We start from the raw sequence: 22,917 nt of genomic DNA on the forward strand, positions 1-22,917 counted from the left end.
CTCTTAACCTGGCATTCTAATAAATTTGTTTAACTGGGCAAAACTGCAAAAGCTCTAAAATAATGGCCTTTTATTAATTTACCCGTTTGTTCAAATTAAGCTCTCGATTAAAATTAATTACTCTTGGAGCACCACCGACCGATCACTAATGGAACTTGGTTTACTAGAATGGACAAGTAGAAAGGGATAGAAAAATGAGACAAAGTAACACAAAATAACCATTAAATTGATAGTGCTGAATATAATTGGAGGGTAACGATATATAATTACTGATGAGGCATTAAGATCAAGAGCCAAATGGTATACACTAATATTTCTAAACGATGATTTATCATCCTTAGCTTGTTAATTTTGTCTTCATTGCAATTGCAATAGGCCAACAATAATTAATAGATCTTGCAAGATCTAGCGCAGGCAGTCCGAGTCACTTTCTGCCCCGTAGGCCAACCATACTGGAAGCTCAAAATTATTAACACTTTCAATTGAAATTTTTTAATTGATTAAGAAATCATTTTTGAGTTATTTTTCAGAGAAGAAATCTCTAGACGGAATGGAAAATATTCCTCTTTATCCTTTCAACAAGAGACCAAACATGCTAGATGGAATAATCCAAATGCAAGGAGGAAGCTTGAAGCTTCCTCCTCTAGACTTAAAAATCATGGTCACAATGCTTCCATTACATGAGCAAAAATCACCATCAACTCGACTTGATTGCCATACACTGATCGTTGTTTCTGATGGTCTCCGTTCATTTAATGGTTCCATCACCATTTTATTCCATTGTCAATCGCAGCTGCTCAAAGCAAAGAGACAGCATATGACACTATCAATTTGAAGTCTTGGAATCTTGAGTAAATGCATGACGCGACGTTATACAAAGCTACTGAACTTTGCCTGGATCTTAATCAAACTCAAGTGGCACATTAACTGGCAGTGGCAGGCAAAAACTCGTAGCGCAAATCACAAAGCAAGGTTTTTGTCCATGAAATCTTCTTCTCTTGCATTCTCGCAGTGAGAGTTTGCAGCATCCTGCCTTGCAAATTGCAAAATACCATGTGGCGTGTTCCAATAATAAATCAACAATGATGTCAATTGTGGAAACAAACAATAAGCATCAAGATGATGTTGGAAAAGCATTAAGCTTACTCTATGGTCACCTGTCACTTTGTTGATGGCCATTACAGCCAAGAGTTGCTGAAAGTTTTAAAAATCTAAGCAATTGGGATGACAGTGATGTCCACATTTACTATACCAAAGCATTGAAGCAAATGAATGGTTCATAATCCATGCAAAGCCACAAGTGTGGTCAAATCCAACTAATGGACATATTTTACCTCTATTGAGCTATCTTCTTTAAATTGGATAGTTGAGTAATTTAATTATTTTAATCCAAAATCGAACTAATAGTTATCCTTTACCTCTGTTGGACCAACTTCATTATCAAAAAAAAAAAACATACTAGCAAAATTTTGATGCATATATTATTCTATCAATCAATACCACAAGACACATAATTCAGAAGTGCAATAAATATACCACATGACATTCAAATAGAATGCACCTTTCTATTAGAACTATAGCTGTCTCCTTTCTGAAAGAGATGATACATAAGAAAAGAGAATCTCAAGCTAGAAAGACAAGCAGCGTGGGTCCATGACTATTCCAAGTACAAACTTCTGAACACGCAAACAAATATATCTTCTCTGGTAGTGTGAAGGACACCAAATAGACAACAAATCAAACCACATGCTGTGTCTCCACCTTATAACTCATGGAGGTATCGTGAATTTGAAGACACTGGCTTTTCCGAGGCTTTTTCAGTAGCAAATAAACAAGACAAGTCCATAATATTGTTCCCTCCATGTCAAGCCACACAAAGAAATCACCAAACTGAAGAATACAGTGATGTTATTAATCCATTCCCAACACAGAGCATGCTGATCAATAAATAGTTAAGAAAGTTACCAGAGATCAGAATAGTACGTTGCGCAAAGCATTCTTTCTGAGTTTCACAGAGTCAAAAGTGGCACTATATACATGAAAACAAAGAATTATAATCTTCAACTAGGACATTGGATGCAACAGCTGGAAAGGTTAGATGCGTTTTAGTGTCATGGCAGTTGGGAAACTTAGATGCATTTTCTCATCCACCTTTGCAGCATTAATCATTCTTCATTTCTACCTCAATTAATCATATGGTTTTGAAATTCTACTCATTGGATAGAAGACCCAGCAGGAAGCATCTATTCAATCGATCTTATGCTCAACAGTATCTCATCCATGAGCTGTGAATTTTGAGGCTGTAGTTCCATATGATACGGATCTATTCCTGACTGATTTTGCACAAATCGATTCTCATGTGATGGCGGATTAAAGCCACTTGCTACTTCACCAAGCTGATCTGAATCAGCAATAGCAGAGAATTGGCTTGGCAATGTGGGTGTCATGGATAAACTTGATTGTGAGGTAACAGTAGATGGCTGAGCGGATGGAGAAGGAGGCTTATTGTTATCAGGCAAGTCCACGGTAGTAATGTCATGTATGCTGGATCTTCTCTTATCTTTGCTGCCAGAGTTGAGCCTGATGAAGTACTTTTGTGCATGGCTAGCTACTTGAGTAGGTGTCCGGGTGATCACAAAATTTCGGGATATGCTTCTCCAGTCTCCTTTTCCGTACTTCTTTAGGCCCAGCAAAAATAATCTGAAATTTTTGGCACAAAATTCCGTCAGCCAAAGTGATGTTCTATTAATCCCAAGAAGAACCTAAAGAATAACAGAACTCACAACAAACAAGTGAACAACGATGGAATTAGATTCAGTGCAATCGAATAGTTCTGATCTCTAGGTAAAAAGTTAATGATCTACTTAAGTAGAAGCATTAACACAAATAGATTATAAACTAATCCGCGAAGATCCACGAAGAAGGTGAACAAATTGACATGGCAAACAAGGACGGGTCTAAGCTTACCTGTGCTCCTCTTCAGTCCAAGGAACTCCTTTTTTCCTCTCATGATCTGATTCTCTGACACCAGATCGCTTGCCAGAGGCGCAGTAGGGATTCTTCCAGTCTTCGGAATCATAATTGTTCTCCCAGTCAAGGGTAAAAATTGAAGCGCCGTAGTATTCGGGGCAGGGGATGCGCCCGGCCTCGATATCCCTCACGTCGTCAACCAATTCGCGGTAATGGTTCATCACATCTGCCATCGTCTTCCTCGGGATCAAAGCCGCCACCTTTTCCCACCTGTCGGGGCTGTCCGCATCGACCTCCGCTAGGGCATCCTCGAACCGCTTGTTCTCCTCCGGCGTCCAACTGGCGCTCCGGTTGCCGTCGTTGCTCTCCTGACCGACGAACCAATTCGGGCAGTACGATTGCGGAGCCGCCTCCTTCCGCGGAAGCATATCCGTCCAAGATCTTGTCATCATCTGCAACTCGCGTCCGAAACCCTTCCCCCGACCGCAAAATCTCGACTTGACCACAGGTTTCCGAAGGTTGAAACCAACCCAGAGCCTTCCCAATTCACTATTATAACTCGATCAGAAAAGAGTAACTCAACGGAGGAAAGAAGAAGATAAATCTAAACTCGGAAGAAGCACGGGTACCTGCCGAAAAAGCGATAGCGACAGGAGAAGTGTAAGACTGGAGATGACGCAAACACAGAGGCGGAAGCAAAGATCCGATATTTCCTTCTCTCTTGGCTTTCCCTCTCCCCTTTGGGACCTTTACGAGTATAAAGCAGAGAGAAAGTGGTGGATCTATGAATCCAGAAGTTTCAATCTTTTCCACCCCTCCTTTTTCCTCCTGGATTCTTTATTCTGATCTCACTTTCCTGCCTCCTGAGATCTGAGTGACGAGCACAGAAACGGAGGTGGAAAGCTTAAACTTTGTGGCCGCTGAACCAATAGTTCTCTCCTTCGTTCCTTTTTAAAGACAGACTGGAGAACATTGCTAAAGCTCAAAGCTTACTCTTCCTATCACTCTCACGGCTGCTATTGGCTTATTTTTTGTATCAGAAGCCATCAATTGCAAACCATACAATAACAAGCTTATTTAATTGCTCTCGTTCACTGTTTCCTCATTGAAAGAGAACAGAAACCATTTTCTCCCTGCTGATTTTGAGACTACGACCAGCCTTTAATACTCGTTCTCTGCCTGCTCGATTCAATCAGAACCCGATACCAGTAGATTAAATTGTGTTTACTTTATCTAAACGTCCTTCCTGTGAATAAGGGGCGGCTGGAATCACTGTCAAGTGTCAACTCTAATTTTCTAGTTGATGTGACCAACTGTTGTTCTCTGTTAATTGTTTTTTTCAACTTAGCTTTCTTTCTGGTCTCTTTCAGCCACATGGCTACATCCCTCGAGGGAATTTTTCTGAGCTGGCTTGTCCCACCTGTGTTGTCAACGTGTCGAGCAGCCAGCCATTCATGGCCCGTACTGTGACTGTGAGTCCACAATCCAATTGGGTTAGGGTTTTGAGATTCCATTAGAGCAGAGATGCTAGTGCAGAATCTGCAGAGGAACATGGATACAGTTGTCTGCCGAAAACGGATGGTGAATTATATTGGATGCCACCTTGACTCGCAGTTTCTCTTCTCAAACAATTGAATTTAACAAATGATCAAATGTGTATGGCATTTTAAATAATGGCAAAATAAAGATGTTAGTGATAGAATAAAATTAAAAAGTTCAAAATTATAAAGTGATATATATAGCACGCTTTGAATTTATTACGAGCTGAAAGAAATTTTAAAATCCAATAGCTTGTGCTACAAAAGAAAAAGGAGAAATTAACGATGTATAAATTGTTGGTTTTAAATGAGATTTGAGCTAAATTTGGTTACTTATTGTCTTTTAGTAAGAAGATTCAAAGAGATTGATAACCAACTCATATGTTCCTATTGCACATTAATTGTGCATATATGTAGATGTGCATGATTAGACTAGTTGACTTACACTTCAAAAGTGCACATATTAGGCTGGCCTCGAGCACAAATGTAGTTGAGCGGCCATTACTAGTTATACGTGCAATAAGATTTTTTTTGCAAAAAAAAAAATATTTGTAAATTGATAATTTATATTTTATTGAATGAATTTTACATTACTTTTTACTTGGAAATCCCCATCTTTACAAAAACAAGGTCTAGCTACCTCTCCGGTGTAATGATGATTTGCCACTACCAAAGACAAAAACCTAACTTTCCACAAAAAGTCTTTCTAGAGGGCTTGCCTTCCCCCAGCGTTCGTCTTAATTATAATGGGCCTATATATAAGAATGAGTTGATTCTGGAATCTTGAGCGGATCATGTGTATCATCAGTGGTGGTAATATTCAATTTTATCACATGCAAATTGGTTCGTTTATAATACAGTTCATAATGATTACTTCCTCTTGCTTTTCATTTTTAATTTTTATTTGTGCTATACTGCTTGTAATAATTCTTCTTTGTTTTGAATGCATTAGCTGGATCTTACTTGGATTTTACTATTTCTATAGTTCATTTAATTTCTTGGACAGCGTCCAAATTAATCAAGGGCAGAGCACATGCATGCTGATAGCGATCCACTTAGCTTGCAAACAAGATATAATAATAATGTCCATGCACAAAGGATTAAGCTGTGACAAGTTAAATTGTGCTTAGTTGGATCTTTAATTACAACGAAGCTAGGCAGGCAATGATCGATCATCATTAATGAGTTTTAGAAATAGTTGTGTGTATGTGAGCTAAATTATATATTAATCAAAACTACGGTGTATTCAAACCCAAAAAACTCTTGACTGTGGGGGAAGAATTATTCGATATGATACTAAGGAATTGATGTTCAAACTAACTAATTAAAACAAATAATTAGGAGATTGATGATGACATGATGTGTATTTAACCTGCTGAAGAAAACTTTAGACGCAAAACTCGGTGAGTATTTCGAAATCATTTAGATGCTAAATGACAAATGTTGTAGCATCTTCCAATGCATAATTAATTTGTATCTACCTGCCCAAAGACAAACAGATGGTATTGTCAGCTAGAAGGCCGGATAAACGGCATGATGCCATTCATCTTTTTATACGATTAATTATTAATTATATAGTACTGTTTTAATTATTCATCATTAATATTCATCTAGACTATACTTAAAATAAACTGTAATTATACACATCGTGGTCATCAATCGAGTTGATGTGGTTTGTAGTTATGAGATCTCAGTTCCTCGCCGGTACACAGGAATCATATATGCTGGGTCTTCAGCATCGTCACATGAGCTGCATGCAGCTTCCACAGTTCTGTCTTCCTTTAGAACATATCCTGCATGCCGTGGCTTTAATCGACCAAGGTCGGGCAAGAAGGTGTCAATTATAAGTGGAAATTAAATATCTGGCAAGAAAATCTAATTTATTTTTTTATTCGTGCATGGTTTCTTTAGCTTCACCCTTACGATTTAGCTAGAACATGTGCAAAGTCTCTGGGCCATGCCTGTTTTCTTTTTTCTTTTTCAGTGATACATATATAGTGTTTTACTCCATGTTGCTAGCTCAGTCCATGAATCTCCCACCACGCTGGGACCATGTCCATGTGCCAGTTTGTATACAAACATTTGCTTATGTGCCACGTCATTTAGCAAATTATTGCGACAGTTTTGTCGGATTACGCAGCAGACCACTCAACTTGCGCTGTTTTTTTTATCTAACTTATTACACCCCATTAATCCTGGAAGGGACGATCCAATCTCATATTTTAATCATCAAATAAATCCAGAAATAAGTGTCATCAGTTGTTCAAACGTCACTTGCACTCGAACATTTGATTATTTAAGAAAAATATTCGACCTCTTACCACCTTACTATGCCCGGGGATCTCTGTGCTTATGATTGGGTTTCCATTTGCTTCAACCTTAGTGATGATATGATGCTCTTTGAATTAGGTCTCTGGAGCTGGAGTGATCCTTCGTGGTTAGAATGAAGTAGCGTCAAATTGATTGAGATAGGGATATAAGTAGTGTGTGTGAAAAACTTTATCATATGAAATGATAGTTATTAGTTAGTGCATAATGTTGGAAATTTGAATGAAAATAAAAGGTGGTGGAAGGAGAAGACTTTTTTGTGAATGGGAATATAGTCCCACATTGGAAGTTTCAAGGCATTATTGTTGGTTTATATTATGTCACAAACATTGATGTTGTGAACAAAAGCATGAGAAGAGGCTCTCTCTCTGGGTATGTAGGGGGGTGCAAATCCAGGGCCCGGATTGCACTACTCGCAAGGCAACTTGTGTGCGAGTGCGACCTGCACACATCAAATGTCGAACCGGTCAGGACAAAATTTGTTCAAACGAATAAACCAACATTTTGCCACTTGAAAATATTTTTATGCAATTTAATATTGCATGAAACGTATAGAATGCATTAATGGCATAAAAGTAACGTCTAGCATGAATGTAACGTCTAGATGAGAAAACCTATATAAGACTCCTAGTTTTAAGCAAAGGAACACAATTCAAAGGAAATCCACCTATAGTCCCCTCTTTCTTTCCTCTCTGTCGTGATAGCATTCGGGTACTATCTCAGTTCGCCGCGATCTGCCTGTACTTGGTGGTTAGCGCGGTTCTGTCGTTGTATCCTGGGAAATAGACGTCCGTCGTGACCTCTAAGCACCGCCGGAGGGGACGAATCTGTTTTAAGGAAACTGCGTTGAACGCAGGCCTCGACATCATCCTCTCGGCGACTCGGCCGACTCGGCACTCTGCTCTCGGCCAACTCGACACTCGGTGTCTCGGCCGACTCGACACTCGGCGAGTCGATCATGCGATTGACTTAGCATTGGTGATCAGGAAAACACCAGTCCCTGCTGGCAGCTTGAAATTATCAGTTCAAGTCATCTCTATATATAAGTTGAATTGTATTATAATTCAGTAAAATATTAATCTCTCCGGTAAAAATTGTCCAACACATAAATCATTATATATATGCTATTAAATTTTGTTATGTGTTATTAAATTGCATTATAAATCTATCAATTTGATAGATATATTAAATTATTTAGATGTTATTAACTTGTATCATAAATACTATAAAATTATATTATAAGTATTATTAAATAATATTTTTAGATTCCAACTCTGTGTTCCAAAACCGAGATGTTATTATATTGTGGAAGATCATGTTACTTATACAAGATGAATGTTCTTAATTATTGATATTGAGAGCTTTTAATATTCAGAGTACTGTACTTTCACGTTGTTTTCATTAAGATCAAGAGAAGTACATAGGACGAACTGAGAGAGTGTGGAAGTTAAAAAGCTTCATAATTATTAATTCATATGAATAAATAGATCCACTTTGTCATTGATATTGCAAAAAAGTTGCAATTTTAAATTGAGGAACAAGGGACAAAGTTTAAGGATCTTATTGGGATGTTCATTTTTTCTATTTAAAGTACCTCGAAATCGAATCTCATCAAAAAAGAGATCCAATTTCCCCGCCATGGGAAATGGATCCCAAGCCGGTGCCTTACCCAGAAAAAACCTATTTCACGGGAGGACTTATCTCTTCTTCCAGCGGATTAATGAGATGTAGTTGGAAAATATGGTCTAAACCCATGATTGGCTCTGATAATCATGCTTGAATAGAGTAGCGGACTTGATTCATTTGGGACGTCGAAGGGCAAGATCATTACCGTGGACTTATGTTATCCTAGATCTCTAGGGTCGAGACCTTCGTGACAGAGACCCCTAGGGCTCAGACCTCTGAAACCTATCTATATCGATCGGGCCTTGGAGACTATAACTGAAGAAACCTAATTTGAGATCTTTATGATCGAAATCTCTTATTAGTTCACGATCTCATTCTAAGTGATGATTAGGGGTAACAAATATTGAATCACGTACATACTATAATGCTTATTTTTTTTATTCTTATTAAGAAAAGAAAGATAAAATGTCTATCATATTATCTTATAATAACGAAGTGATTTCACGTTATAGAAGTATCTCATTTAAATCTATATATAAATATGTGAGTTAAATGATAACCGATGTTGAATTAATCTCGGGTCACGTTCAAATGATAAGGCACATGTGATCCCCACAGTCGGTGCATTCCAATCCGAGCGTTCACTTCACTATGATGTAAACCCTGTGATAAAGACTAGCGTTTAGCCCTAGTCCTTGTCGCAACTCTACTGTATCATTGATTGATTCTTTCATCATTGGTGTGTGTGTGTGTGTGTATTACAGGGTTTGGTAACTGGTGGCACATCATTTGCTCCACCGATATTCTAATCTACTACGATCTTCAAATTACTCCCCAAGTTGATTTTGCATTTTTAGTTTCCAAAGTTAATGATGGGAGTTGGAGGCTTTGATGACTCCCTCGGAGAAGGGAATAGGTCAATTTACTTCGGTCGGCCGCATGCTTCAGGCAATCAGTGAACTGTGCGTCTTGATCCATCAATTTGGGTCCCGGGTGGTGATGATAGTTACCTTAGGTGGTCCTTTATGGTTCATTCTCGTGGAAGACTCTCCGAAGAGCTCAGTTATAAGGGAGCGCGACCATTTGGAATAGCAAGAATTTTTTTTTAGAGCAATGATACATTACATGAAAACACAACATAAAAATACAATATGATACACTATAGACTTAGTTCTATATCCATACAGTGTAATGTGTTATATTATATTTTTATACATGTAGTATGTTTATTTTTCTTTTTTTTAATCAATTGTATATATGAGGAAGCTCGAGTGGATCACAAAAGGCACATTTTGATCAAGCTTTTACTAATCAAGCTAAATTCATGGAGTTAAAAGAGGGTGAATTGCAACATGACTAAATTCGCTTTGAAACAATCTTCATGGATGCTAATTTGGCATTTCAAACCTAGATTAAACACTAGGATTAGGGACAATAATTTATTTGTTTATCTCCCAGCAGCTTCCATAATGTTCTTCGAAGCCTTTTGCTCTCTCTCTCTCGCGTGATTTTTGTGGCCCTGCCTGCCGCTGTCATAAGAATCCATGCCTGCACATTTCTTTGGGTCACTTCATCTTTTGCTCCTACAACCCCGGCCCCGGGTTTACTCTACTTCTCCCTTGGTCTCTATTTGATTTCTGGTTCTTCTAAGCAGAGCAGCCTCCCCTGGCGCCGCCTCCGCCACGGATGCTGGTAAAATCTTCTGTTTGTAAGGACTCTATTTTCAGGATCTCGACGTGGCCATCGTGAATTGTTTTATTTCCTTTTTAATCTGTCTATTCTGCTCGTGGTCCTTCAACCAAGGATGAGAGTTCACAAAAATAGATTTTTTTTTTCTACTTCCCTTACTCCCCGTTATTCACGCATTGTAGGGAACTTGGGATTTAGGATCGTCCTTATTTTTGGGAAACCTCGTGTTGTAATGTACTGGCCCTTCGGGTGCAATTTGTTGTTCAAAGCTTGCAGTAGACCTATGGTGAAGCTTCTTTTTGCTGATTTATAGTCGTGTTTCTTTCTTGAAGGAGTTGCTCAAGAGATTGTGATTATGGATCAGCTCAGTACGGACAAATACTAAGAAAAGAGAGTCAACTTCATTGTGGGTTTCTAATTTCCTGGTTGTCTGACTTTGTTTCTCAACTTGAAAGAGCTCTTCTATTGCTTGTTCTTGCCATCCTCCTCATTCTATGTAGAAATTGCACATTCTTCTGCTTCTTATCATCGAGTTTTACAAAGTTCTTGGTCAAAAGATAGGGCATCCTCTCTGAGAAGCTGATAGAAATTACTGTCATATTACAAATTTCTGCTGTTAAAATACTTGTCAAATGGTTAAAAAGATTGGGAAATCCTACGGTGACGTAGAAGAAGGGACACATCACTGTCATGGTAATGCGAGTGATGAAGAAAACATTTACTACGCAGATGCTGAAGAGAACTCTTGGCATTCGCCATATAGCTCCCACAGTGCTAGTTCGGTTTCTGATGATGACGGTGCCTCGATCTATGAATTTAGAGCGGCCTGTAGAAAATCCTGTGTCTCGGATTCTTCACTGGATCAGGATGACCTAGAGAGTGGAGAGTCTTCAGAAGTAAAGGTGGATATTAATAAAGCTGAGAGAGATTGCAGGATTTGCCATCTCAGCTTGGAGAAGGCATCTCCGGAATCAGGTGCCCCCATTGTATTAGGCTGTTCTTGCAAAAATGATTTAGCTGCTTCCCATAAACAGTGTGCTGAGACATGGTTTAAAATCAGGGGAAACAGGTAAGTTTAGCTTGGCATATCTTTATGCATTTCTCTTGTTGCTTCATTCTTAGTTCTTTGGAAAGGGATTCTTTTCCCCTTGGTTGCATTATTGTTTAAATAGAGAAAATTTTGATTGCACTTTTTTTCAATCAAGAAAGGTTAGTCACATTTGTTGCAGTTGCAAAGTTGTTAAAACTCTACTTACAATTCTTTTTTAACCTACATAGAATTCTTTAGTTTTTAGTGCATGAAAAGGAAAGGTGAGTGATATAAAGAAAAGGTGGGACAAGATAAAAATACGTGAGTGAGCAGATATATTAGGAATTTTCTAGGATCCGCTTTTTATTCTCTTTGTCCTCATTCTATATATGAGTTTGGACCAGTTTGGTTTCTTGAATTTACTTTTTTTTTCACAAATGAAGAATCCCACAAAATTTATAGTAAAATTTAGTTGGCTGTGGTGCTCTTTTTGAAAAATCTCTTTGCTAACCTTTATGAGCTTTATCTACTGAACTAGTGTTTCTCTAACTCTTTTGCACTATTGGTTGTTTTACTTTAATTAATCCTTGAAGGCTGCATTATACATTTTAAAGTGTTCCATACCTAGTCATTGTTATCCTCATCTCTTTCACTTTTGATAATCATGGAATTTGGAATTGTTCTTGAATTTATGCTAAACATAAATAAGATAGTTGAATGTTTGCTTTGTAGTACATTCATCTTTAATTAAACTCCACCATTCATTTGTGTAAAAGTTCTTATACAATGACTTATATCATGAATACTCATGAGGTTGTGACCATGTCAAAGTTTAAAAGAGGGACTGCATACATATCCAGTAACAAACGTACTTTTTTTATTTTTAACAATAAACTGGCATTGAATTCCAAAAAGATGCAATTGAAACTTGAAAGCGAATCAATTAGAAGTTACGAAAGAAAATGCATACAAAAATTAAAAAGAAGAATTAACCTTTCACCTATTTTACGAACCATGACAACCATTATTAAGCGGCAATGAAGTTGTGTTTGCTTTTTGATCACAACCTGCCCGAAGCAATGCAGTTTTACATGATTAAGAAAATATGGAGTTGCTGAATACTATCCACCCAAAACATGTGAAAATATTCCAGATATTAGTGAGATTTCAACACATTAATCTTTTTTTGATATACTTGTTAATCTCTCTGGAGACTGGAGCCACCCTGGATCTCTAGTCTCATTTTATGCTATTTAGATCAGTCACTTTCTTATCTGTTTACATCTGCTACAGTTTGCTATCTATATATCATGATTTTAGGATTTGTGAGATTTGTGGTTCAACTGCACGGAATGTGGTTGGTGCAACTGAGGCAGAGACTGCGGAGCAGCGGAGTGAGGTCAATACGTCAACCATTCCACCACCACCATCAGAAACTCGAAGCATTTGGCAGGGGCACCGATTTCTTAAATTCCTTCTTGCTTGTCTTGTGCTCGCCTTCGTCGTCTCATGGTTATTCCGCTTCAATGCGCCAGGATAAACGCCGAAAGATTTTGAGAATAGCACCAGCATCGTGACCCACACTGCCTATTTCAACAATATTAAGCAAGAAACACTCAATGATTATATTCCTTCGAATTGTCCATCTGCTAGCACCTTGACTAAGGGAAAACAAAAGTGAATAACAACCTTTTTGGTTGTTTCAAACTTTGAATAGTCTGTTTTGTGGTGCAATTAGTCTTTCTGCCCCGAGGTGTTTACCAGTTGCAAGACGTGATCATGTTGCAGTAGCTTATGCTTTTCTATGTTTTGTAAAAAAAAACACTTTAGAATGCCGAGTCAACATCTTAATAAGGTTTTCAAACTTCAAAGCATAACATGATCTCGTAGAAGCTGCATTTAGGACTGTAAATGAATCAAACTGCAATTTAAATGGAAGCTGCAAACTTTTAAAGAAGGCTAATCTTAATTTATTTGTCCAACAGTTATTGTATAGCAATATCTCATGGAGCTTGTGCATCGACTCCCCGGTTCAACAACGATGCCTCAGCCTCGACTCTGAAAAACATCCCCCACTACTGATTAGCAATTGAAATGGAAGCTAAAAGCTGAAGTGAACAAGATATGATGAGTGCCCCATTAAACCACACCTAATCTTTCATTATATTCAACCAAGTGCGGCCTCCATTACAAATGGTGCCCCTTGAGCTGGCGTTCGTCTGCTCCAGTGGCATTCCCCTCCGACCTCAATAAATGACCAACCGCACTCCTCAATCATCATCACAGCACCCAGCCAGATCACCAATAATGGAGGCAGCCACCGCGAGCCGGTCTCTCTACTTCGTCTCCGCTCTGCTGCTGCTCCACTTGGCATGTTACGGCGTCGAGGGCGCCGGGGAATGTGGCCGCGTTCCGGTGCAGCGGATGGCGGTGCAGATGGCGCCGTGCGCGACGGCCGCGCAGGACCCGACGGCGCAGGTCTCGTCCAGCTGCTGCTCCGCAGTGGAAAAGATGGGGCAGAACCCCGGGTGCCTCTGCGCCGTCATGCTCTCCAACACCGCCAAGAGCGTCGGCGTTAAGCCGGACATCGCAATCACCATTCCCAAGCGCTGCAACTTGGCCAACCGCCCCGTTGGCTACAAATGCGGAGGTTAATTATATTCATCAGTACTTATTTCATAAGTAATCTCTTATATATACTTCTTTAAAGAAGATTGATCAGTAAATTCTCGTTCTACTTGTCAATTGTTTTTGCAGACTACACATTGCCGTGAAAGAACATGCTGACGACGTGGCTTTCTGTGCGAAAACAATTATCAGGAAGTATTGTACGTATCGTGATGTACCAAAGTACGCTTTAAGTAAATAAATGTATGTAATAGTATGCTGGTGATGATGCTGAACTAACTTGTTCAAATCATTGGAAGATAAGATCTTCCCAATGTGTCCTGCAATCTGCTGAAGCATATATATGAATTCAGATTAATCTGCTGAAGCATAATAAGAAAGGAACTGTAATTTACAAGAACAGACCCCGCATCCTCCCTGCAAAGATAAAGTGGAAGATGAAAGCTCGATAGAAGTTCATAAATCATAGAAACAAGATTTTTGTTGCTTAATTGCGGAGAATGAACAGTCCACTCATTCTATATGTAAAACATACAAAAAGAAAAGCAAAGTGGACAGCACTTTTTAAGTACTTTAAAATATATCAGCCACCAAGTTTGATGAAGCCAAATCTCCATGGACATCGGTTAGCAATAAAGGTTTTAAAGGCTTGATTTTAGAAGGGAAAAAAAAAGACGAAGATAAGTACGAGGCAATTAATCATCTCTCGACAGAAAAGAGCAACGAAAAACGCTGAGGAGGATTTGCATTTAATTCCAACTGAGAAAATAAGATACTCACTATTCACAGTGGAACCGGATTTAAAATATATATATATTACTTCATTCTGATTAATCCTGGATGAACTCACCAATGATCAACGAACATATTTCAAATTGGATACTATTAAAGAGTAAAAAACCTTATTCAAAGAAACCATTTACAAGTTTATTATTTGAACTTAATCTGCTTGTACGCTTGACCCGAGCTGTGAATACTCGTTGATCCGAGCAAGATGCATATATATAATCCCAGCCTAGGATTGAGTTGATGAGAAAGATGGGGAAAAAATTGAGAACATCTAAAAAAAACATTAACCAAACGAATTAATACACCAACAAATGATGAAGAAATTAAAAATCGGCGTCTGCGCGATCTTCTACTAGTGCGCGAAGGAGCACTGAAACTCAAAGAACGGCACCAGAGAAGCCGGCTCCAGCACCGGCACCGGGAGAGCCGGGTGACGCCATCCCTCCGGCGATGACGTCGCCTCCATATTCGCTTCACTCACCTTGTCCTCTTCCATAGCGTCGTCGTTGCCGTCCCACATCGATGGCGAAGGCGAAACAGCAAGAGGCGACAGCAACGGAATTGGTGTTGCATCGTCCTCCTCCCACGTGAAGCTCTCCTTCACCTTATTGGTATTAATTTGTAGAGATGCCGGCGCCTGATTCTGGAGCCAGCTCAGGCTGGTCGGCTTCTTGCCGGCAGCCGCTTCGACGCCGCTTCGCATATTGATCTCTGTCATCGCTTCCATGGTCAGCTACGGGCGGAGGCCCAATCAGGACGAGAAAGATAAAGACGATGCATAGGGCTGGGTATTGATCGAGGACGCGGCGTCGCCATGGGAGATTGGTATGGAGGTGGCGAGAAGGCCGCACGTGGAGGACGTGGCGACGGAGGGAGAGCTACATGTGTGGATGCGAGCAATTGCAGAGAGGTTAATTAATTAATTAACCTAGCTAACAGCCGGTATTCCTATTGATAGAACGATTAAATTTAAACCGTGCCTCTACCCCCACCAAAAAAAAATAGTCACCCCGTGAATCTTTTAAAGAATGATGGATTTATCTTTTATTATTTATAATTATAATTTTTACAAATTCACTTATGTTTGGCATGGAAAATATTTTTTGCTTTTTATAGGCCAAGTTAATTAATTTAATTGAAGTTGAGCCAGATTAACTGGTTGATCCTTTGATTAAGTTAATCTAATCGATTGCCCTTCTCAAATTAATAGCTTTGGCCATCTGACTTAACCTAGCTACTCAACCTAAAAACTTCAAAATATTGTAGAGAATATGTTTCAGCAAACAGGGGTAGCCTTACATTAGAAATTAAATATCTTGTTTCATATTCTTGGTTGCTTGCTATACCGATCGAGTTATATATATTAAGAGAATCTAGTTCTGATACATAACTGATAATGATTTTTCAGCAAAGGCATCAATGACACGAAACTTTATATTTATTTCAAAATTAGTCGTTGTTAAAAAGTTCGTTGATCTGAAATTATTTTACACAGAGTTCACTAAGATAATACAAATTAATTAGAATGATTTTAGAAATCCTTTCAGTATTTATTATTATTTTTAAAGTGCCAATAAATGTTTGATTAATATTAAAATACCTTCTAAACATTTTATTTTGTAAGCAGTATCGATTCGCCTTTTTTTTCTTTATCGTCGATTGAGCTCGAGCACCCCAACGGTGGGCGCCTGATTGAAGAAGTACCCTCAGGTGGAACCAAGGGGAGAGCCTAGTTACAAGCTACCCGGGTTGTAGCCCGGGGGTCTGATAGCGTCATCGACAAGGGAAAAAGTGCGGATTTATAGGCAGGAGAAAAAAATAGAGAGAATGAGGACGTACGGTTGGCTGGGGTGTCGTGTATATCTCGGGATCAGCCTGATTAGATCATCCAAATTGGAACTGATCTTTTGATATTTTCATATTCTTAAAATTATTCCTAGCAGGATTAGTCTTCTATTTTTTTTCGATATTCTTACTAATCTACTTGGTCGGAAAAATATTACACTTTTGATATTTTCAATATTAGACTTCTCACTTTTTTAGTATTGCTACATGCCCCCACAATGAGTGATTGAGCTTCTTTTTTCTATCATGTCAGAGCTGATACTTGAGACATCCACGTTATTATTATTATCCTCCGACCGCGAAATCGAGTATCTCTTCTCGCTTGGGGAGGAATCAATCTTCTAGTGTTCTAGGCCTTTTGATTATTATCCTCAGACCGAATGATGGTATATGGCATTATTACAAAATTGATCCCCTTCAAATTAGCACTTCTAATTAGACTTCATTCAATTTCACCCCTTAGTCCGACTTGAAGGGGGGACATGTGATGGTATCCGGAGTTATTCCCAAGTTGATCCTCTTCAATCGAGAACTTAATCGGATTTCATTCGACTTTGCTCTTCAGTTCATTTGAAGGGGGGCATGTGATAGTATCCTGAGTTATTGTTGAACACTTCAAGTCATCAAAGTCCTTACTCAAGCAGCCTGACTCACTGGTTGTCTTTCCCAAGCACGTGGTCTTGCTTCCCGAGTAGCTAAAGTCTTGTCTCGAGCATCCCGACTTGCTAGTCTTCCCGAGCACTTCTGATTCAGCCTTCATCTTAAACCAGTTGATCTGTGCTCCCGAACACTAGGCTTCATTTTCAGTCTTTGTTCCCGAGTACTCAATCTTCATCATATTTATTTGGACTCAAGAAGTTCAGTCGGTCTCAATCTTTGAAAACTTGCACCTACCAATGACTCGACAACCTTTGACAGCTTCGTAGAAGATGACACTTAGCCAACTACCCGATAATGTCAAGAGTACAGTCCAATGGTTGTTGCCACCGACACCTTAACACCTCTTGACTGGATAGCTAATGAGCTACATGGAGATTCCTTTAGAGGTGTGATGATTTTCTATTTGGAAGCGGAGACAACTCTTCTCCTAACTCCATTTTTTCTATTTTCTTTCTTTCATCTTCACATCTTTAATTTATTAGTCTTCCACCTTGGATCGAATTGATATGAATGTCAGAGTGATCATACAGATAAAGTCGGCCAACCCTAATCGATTGTGCCTCTCAGGTAATCTAATTTCGGACATTTAGGAGGCAATTATAAATGCTGGAGAGGAGAAGCCCCAACAACCGAAAAAGATACCATCACTAATTAATGTTTCGTAGAGTCTGCAAACTTGCTTTTGCCTGCTTAAAATAAAGTAAATGCTCCGAACCTTAGCTACGGGACCAACTGAAATCAAAGGGATTCATATAATACCTCAAGTTTTGAGTGGGACAAGTTCCATTAGCATGGGAGAGATTTACACTTGAGCAATTGATCGCAATTTGCGCCGTCTTTCGCCATCGTTGCTTTTTCTCAAAGATGGAAACAGTAAAGCACAGTATAATCTCTCACAATCGATCACAACCGCTGTTCACGAAGTAAAGACAGGACTGAAGAGGCGTAACAAAGATCCTCTCACAATCGAGCTAGGCTTCAATTTTGGATTCGGCCTAATCTACTAAACTAGCATCATATTCCACTTTTACATTTGGGCTTCTATTTTTCAATCATTTGACTTCTCTTTTGGGCTCCTCCAAATTAAGTTCTGTCATCTAATGTCAACAATGAAATCGGAGGACTAAATTCATATAATTAAACACAATACTTTCTTTTTTTTTTTAAAGGATGCTAGATATTTTTTGAAAAGTTGGACAAAAATTCCAAACTACACGTGGGAACCTCTTAATAAGTCCTTGTCCATGCAGTTGTTTTGATCATAAACCAACCAATTAAACTGACTGTTTTAATTTTCTTTATTTTAGTAGTTGTTCAACATATGCTTCTAGAATTTATGGTCCTATCAACTTTTCACCAAATTTATGATCCACATGCACATTTTATATCAGAAAAACACTAACTAAAAGTACTTTTTTTTAACTAACAAAAATCTCAAACTTTAAAGCAATTCAAACTTGTATACGTATAGAAGTAGCTAACCTGAGTTGTAGGATCCCTGGTTTGATCATTATTGCTTTCCCGTTCCAATATATAATATATTATATTGAATTTTTGTAAACAAATTTAATGAAAAATTAAAACGTCAAAGATAAGGGAAGAAGCTAGGAATAGGTCGACCATGGGATGGCAGCTGAAACATGCAGTATTTCATTAATATTAGAGGTTGTCTGTGCTCCAAGAAATGGTGGAAAAATCAATGCATCTAGAATGCATTTATATTCATAATAAATTTTTTTGTTTGCTTGTTTGAAAGGAAAGCAAGTCACATCAGAGACTTTGAAAAAGTCTAACTTATAGGTTAGTGTTGGTGGATTAGTTAAGTATTTAGATGCCACTGAGGTAAGTTACATGCTAAACAACTGGTGCCAACTAGTTAGCAAGACTTTGTCTTGTCAACCCATATGCAGGTTACTTATTGGTCTAATCTTACAATTAATAAATATCCATTTTATTATTATTAATTTTTAAACGATTATGATAGGGTTGATTCCTGATTGGTCGACTTGATCCACAGCATTAAGGAATGAGATAGTCAAATTCTACTTGCGTCAGAAAAAGAAAAAATTAAACCTTTTCCTCTCAATTATCTTAAGCACGAGGAAATATATTAAAGTTTAAAGGTTCTATGCTCGCTAATCAGTATATTGATCTTTAACAACTTTAACACAATCTCTAAATGTAATGTAAAAGAAAAGGGCACCCAATAATTCATATGGCATTTGGATATATATAATGGAGAGATGTAAGTAGGTGCCCCAACAATCTAACAGAAACCATAACGCTGATAATATTTTTCTCGGGTGTCTCAACTAACTTAAACATGCATGCCAATAGGATCCAGACTCATAATTTACATGCTTACATCTTTTATGAGTTAAGTCAAACCACTGGCGTCAGACCTGATGTGGTGAGTCTCCTCCAAAGGCAAGACTGAGCCAACATATATGTGGACGCATCCCCACCAGTCGACTTATGCTAAAAAATAATTTTAGCAGATTTTTCATTTTTAAGCAAACAAAAAAAAAGAGGAAATCTGAAAGAACTTGTGAGATGGAATTGCATCTCCGAGTCAAGCACATCAGGACCACAATTAATTTCCATGGAATCAATATCATCATCCACAGGCATTCTACTAAAGCAAGCACTGAGAAGAGATTTTAAAGCATGCGTTATCTTCCATTCATACAACTCGTTAAAGTATGCACGACATCATGTCGATGTTTCGTTTGCTGCAGTTGGGCACATGGCAGTTTGTTTCTATCGATCCTGCAATTATTGAGGACAAATGGAGGTGAATCGATCGAGAGAGGACAAACACATTCTTGTTTGATAATGATATCCGAACGGGAATGGGAAAAGTGAAGTAGGGCAAAAGGTAGAATGCAGTCTTTAACGATACTGAGTGTTCAAAGTTGAGGGCTTTCTGAGAGTGAACACCCAAGAAAGCCCCGTGCAGCTTCCAGGAACAACTGCTGTGTAATTTCTGTATAACTAGTTAATCAATTAATTTTCTGACTGTTTTTTTGTTTCTTTCCTTTTGCTTACAAGTCACAACAGGACAGCACACCTAAATACGTTTTTTTCTTCTAATATTGATTTATGAGATTTATTTATTTTTTAAAATAAATTTTAGTATATTTTTATTCCTTCCTCTAGATGGAACCTACCTTTAGGCGCAGATGGTAGCGAACAAAGACGTCGGCTGCGAACAGACACAGTTGTTGGCCGACCCAGGCGATTACCATCTTTATCATGGGGTTGATGCAGCCAGATGGAGAAAAAAGTGGGGCCTAGAAGTTATGGGGTGTACCTGCTCCGAGGCAACTTGTGCTCCCAACCCCTTTACTTTGACCCATTGGTACAGTCCACATTGCCCAGCTTGACTGGCGTCAATTTTTGGCCAATAAAAATGTGACACGTTTACACACGATAATGGTTATTACAGAGTCTGCAGGTGAAGGCATCCAAAGGATGCCACGTCATCGTCCTGCACGCGACTAGCCATCGATGCTTCGCTGAGCGCATGATAAAACCACAATTCCCATCTGCCATAAATCACATACATTTTTCTCCTTCCTCCTCCTGCAAGATCCACCTGATTTCAATCGTTCGCCTCCGGCGTCGAAGTACCGGACCGGGAATTGATTTGGGATTTGGTGTCTTTGTGTTTGAATTTGGAGAGTTGAGATTTGTGAGTTTGCAGATTGATTGATTCATTGCCTTGTGAGATTTGCCCGAAAGTTTGGATTTTTGGGGGTTTTCGTTCCGTTTTTGGGGGGAAAGTTCGGATCTTTTGTTTGCTCGATGCCTTCTTCCATGGCAACTCCGTCTTCCTACTGGTGCTACCGCTGTAGACGGTTCGTCCGCGTGTGGCCGCAGGATGCGATCGTCTGCCCCGACTGCGACGGCGGCTTCCTCGAGGAGATTGATTCGCCGCCTCGCCGCCTTCACTCTCCCGCAGAGAGCCGCCGCCGCCGTCTTGTCCCCTCGTCGCCTGGTTCTCCCGTGGTCGGAAGCGATGGATCCGCCGCTGACGGCCTCCCCCGCCAGTCGTCCGATCTCAGATACCGCCGCCACCGCCGCACGTCGGCTCGCGACCGTTCTCCCTTTAACCCGGTCATCGCCCTCCGCAGTCCATCCCGAAGCAGCGCCCTCGACTCGGATCGAGATTCCAGCACCAGCTTCGAGCTCTACTACGAAGACGGCACCGGATCTGGCCTCCGACCGTTGCCGGAAAGCATCTCGGGTTTCCTGATGGGCTCCGGCTTCGATCGCCTACTCGACCAGCTCGCACAGATCGAGGTCAACGGCATCATCAGCGGGAGGGGGTGCGACAACCCTCCGGCGTCGAAGGTCGCCATCGAGTCGATGCCCACGGTGGAGATTGTCGACGAACACGTCGGGAAAGATTGCCATTGCGCCATCTGCATGGACCCCTTCGAGCTCGGGGTAGAGGCTCGGGAGATGCCCTGCAAACACATTTACCATCAAGACTGCATCTTGCCATGGCTATCGCTACGGAACTCGTGCCCTGTCTGCCGCCATGAGATGCCAACAGACGTGCGAGGACACGACACGGCAATGGTGGAAGAGGGCGAGACGACCGCTGCAGCCGGGAGCGAGGAGGAGACTGTGGGACTCACGATATGGAGGCTTCCAGGTGGGGGTTTCGCGGTGGGGAGGTTCTCTGGGGGCAGGAGAGCAGGGGAAGTGCAGCTTCCCGTAGTTTACACAGAGATGGATGGTGGATTCAATAACAGTGGAGCCCCGAGAAGAGTGTCATGGCCTGGAATGCCGACCAGGTCGAGGGAGAGCAGTGGAATTCATCGAGCAGTTCGCAGTTTCTTCTCGTTCTTTGGATTTGCACGGTCATCTTCCTCCTCTTCACGGGCGAGCTTAGAACCTCAACCGTCATTCCCTCACAGCCACAGGAGGTCAATTTTCAGAAGGCGCTCGAGAAGTAGAAGCTCCAATTTGGAAGCAAATGCCAACGTGAATGCTTGATGCAAAAGTTGGGACTTAATGTAATTTTTTCAGATTTGTTTTGATTGTAAATATGTTCCTTCAATTCGTACGAAACAATCAAGTATTACTTTTGCGATATGGGTGATCAGTTTGCGAGGCTCAACGATTTTGTTCCTGGTGGCTACTGTGAGTCATTTAGCAGTCGCTTGATAATTCTACACATTCATTCTCATAATCCAACTGATCCATTGGATTGTGGTAGGATATCATAAGCTTTTGATTTTTAGATCATGTGGACTTGAAAAAACTATTTCTGCAAACGAAATTAACATCCACGTATCCATATTGTATTTATGTGCTTGAATATGTTCAGCTGGTTTAGGAATTTATGGAAAATTTGCATCATTCTCCTAAATACAGGCTTTGTCAAATCTCTATGCTCATCATGTTAATGATGCTCGATTAAGAATCGTTTCCGAAAACCGTAGCTTAGCTTCAGAATACTGTTAGTTTTGTGAAACCCACAGGATAATCTACTCAAGGTTTTGCCTCTATTACAGTGACGATTATATATATCAGCAGCTTGCCTTTCCTTGCTTAAAGATGCATCTGGTTTACTAGTTATTATATGAATAAAAAATTTTATGGTTCTATCTTAACTCTGTATCATTCCATAGCCAGATTGATATTTGATTGATGGCAGTTGGCCTTTCCAATATCACTTAGCTCGTGGGCTTGTCTTGTTCTAAATCTGCAGGATTGATTGGCTCATTTCGTTTCAAGCGTTGTCTTGTCTTCCTACTGCTATAATCAGTTTGCAACAGGCTGTAAATAGCGGCTGAAATT

At 39.7% G+C, this 22,917-nt stretch overlaps 4 protein-coding genes across 6 annotated transcripts; 3 read left to right on the forward strand and 1 right to left on the reverse strand.

The window, feature by feature from the left end:
- Positions 1–1,545: 1,545 nt before the first annotated feature.
- LOC141824532 (transcription factor DIVARICATA-like) lies at positions 1,546–4,015 on the reverse strand. Of its 3 annotated transcripts, XR_012601443.1 has the most exons (4): positions 3,600–4,015; positions 2,968–3,519; positions 1,966–2,700; positions 1,546–1,890 (listed from the first exon to the last, which is right to left on the reverse strand). XR_012601443.1 is itself a non-coding variant. In XM_074711842.1 (3 exons), the coding sequence occupies exons 2-3, from the start codon at positions 3,420–3,422 to the stop codon at positions 2,244–2,246; spliced, it is 912 nt and encodes a 303-aa protein (XP_074567943.1). In that variant the 5' UTR covers positions 3,423–3,507; positions 3,600–4,015; the 3' UTR covers positions 1,546–2,243. The 3 variants fall into 3 exon arrangements, 2 of the variants coding, with proteins under 2 accessions (XP_074567943.1, XP_074567942.1); XM_074711842.1 differs by having other exon boundaries at positions 1,546–2,700; positions 2,968–3,507; XM_074711841.1 differs by having other exon boundaries at positions 1,546–2,700.
- A 6,399-nt stretch (positions 4,016–10,414) lies between these two features.
- On the forward strand, positions 10,415–12,845 carry LOC141825199 (uncharacterized). Its single transcript, XM_074712585.1, has 2 exons — positions 10,415–11,220; positions 12,502–12,845. The coding sequence occupies exons 1-2, from the start codon at positions 10,784–10,786 to the stop codon at positions 12,719–12,721; spliced, it is 657 nt and encodes a 218-aa protein (XP_074568686.1). The 5' UTR covers positions 10,415–10,783; the 3' UTR covers positions 12,722–12,845.
- Positions 12,846–13,466: 621 nt separating this feature from the next.
- LOC141825410 (uncharacterized) lies at positions 13,467–14,209 on the forward strand. Its single transcript, XM_074712790.1, has 2 exons — positions 13,467–13,831; positions 13,939–14,209. The coding sequence occupies exons 1-2, from the start codon at positions 13,489–13,491 to the stop codon at positions 13,953–13,955; spliced, it is 360 nt and encodes a 119-aa protein (XP_074568891.1). The 5' UTR covers positions 13,467–13,488; the 3' UTR covers positions 13,956–14,209.
- A 6,474-nt stretch (positions 14,210–20,683) lies between these two features.
- On the forward strand, positions 20,684–22,306 carry LOC141824009 (putative E3 ubiquitin-protein ligase RHC2A). Its single transcript, XM_074711229.1, has one exon. The coding sequence runs from the start codon at positions 20,911–20,913 to the stop codon at positions 22,108–22,110; it is 1,200 nt and encodes a 399-aa protein (XP_074567330.1). The 5' UTR covers positions 20,684–20,910; the 3' UTR covers positions 22,111–22,306.
- Positions 22,307–22,917: the final 611 nt, after the last annotated feature.

Source organism: Curcuma longa, chromosome 3 (assembly GCF_044706935.1).
Source record: "Curcuma longa cultivar G26 ecotype Majalengka, Jawa Barat chromosome 3, ITB_CL_G26_1.1, whole genome shotgun sequence".
Taxonomy (NCBI): domain Eukaryota; kingdom Viridiplantae; phylum Streptophyta; class Magnoliopsida; order Zingiberales; family Zingiberaceae; genus Curcuma; species Curcuma longa.

Coding starts and splice junctions, on each gene's coding strand:
- LOC141824009 (XM_074711229.1), top strand. CDS start 20,911: ATGCCTTCTTCCATGGCAACTCCGTCTTCCTACTGGTGCTACCGCTGT.
- LOC141825199 (XM_074712585.1), top strand. CDS start 10,784: ATGGTTAAAAAGATTGGGAAATCCTACGGTGACGTAGAAGAAGGGACA. Junction 11,221..12,501: donor TTTAAAATCAGGGGAAACAG/GTAAGTTTAGCT, acceptor TCATGATTTTAG/GATTTGTGAGATTTGTGGTT.
- LOC141824532 (XM_074711842.1), bottom strand. CDS start 3,422: ATGATGACAAGATCTTGGACGGATATGCTTCCGCGGAAGGAGGCGGCT. Junction 2,701..2,967: donor TGGACTGAAGAGGAGCACAG/GTAAGCTTAGAC, acceptor CAAAAATTTCAG/ATTATTTTTGCTGGGCCTAA.
- LOC141825410 (XM_074712790.1), top strand. CDS start 13,489: ATGGAGGCAGCCACCGCGAGCCGGTCTCTCTACTTCGTCTCCGCTCTG.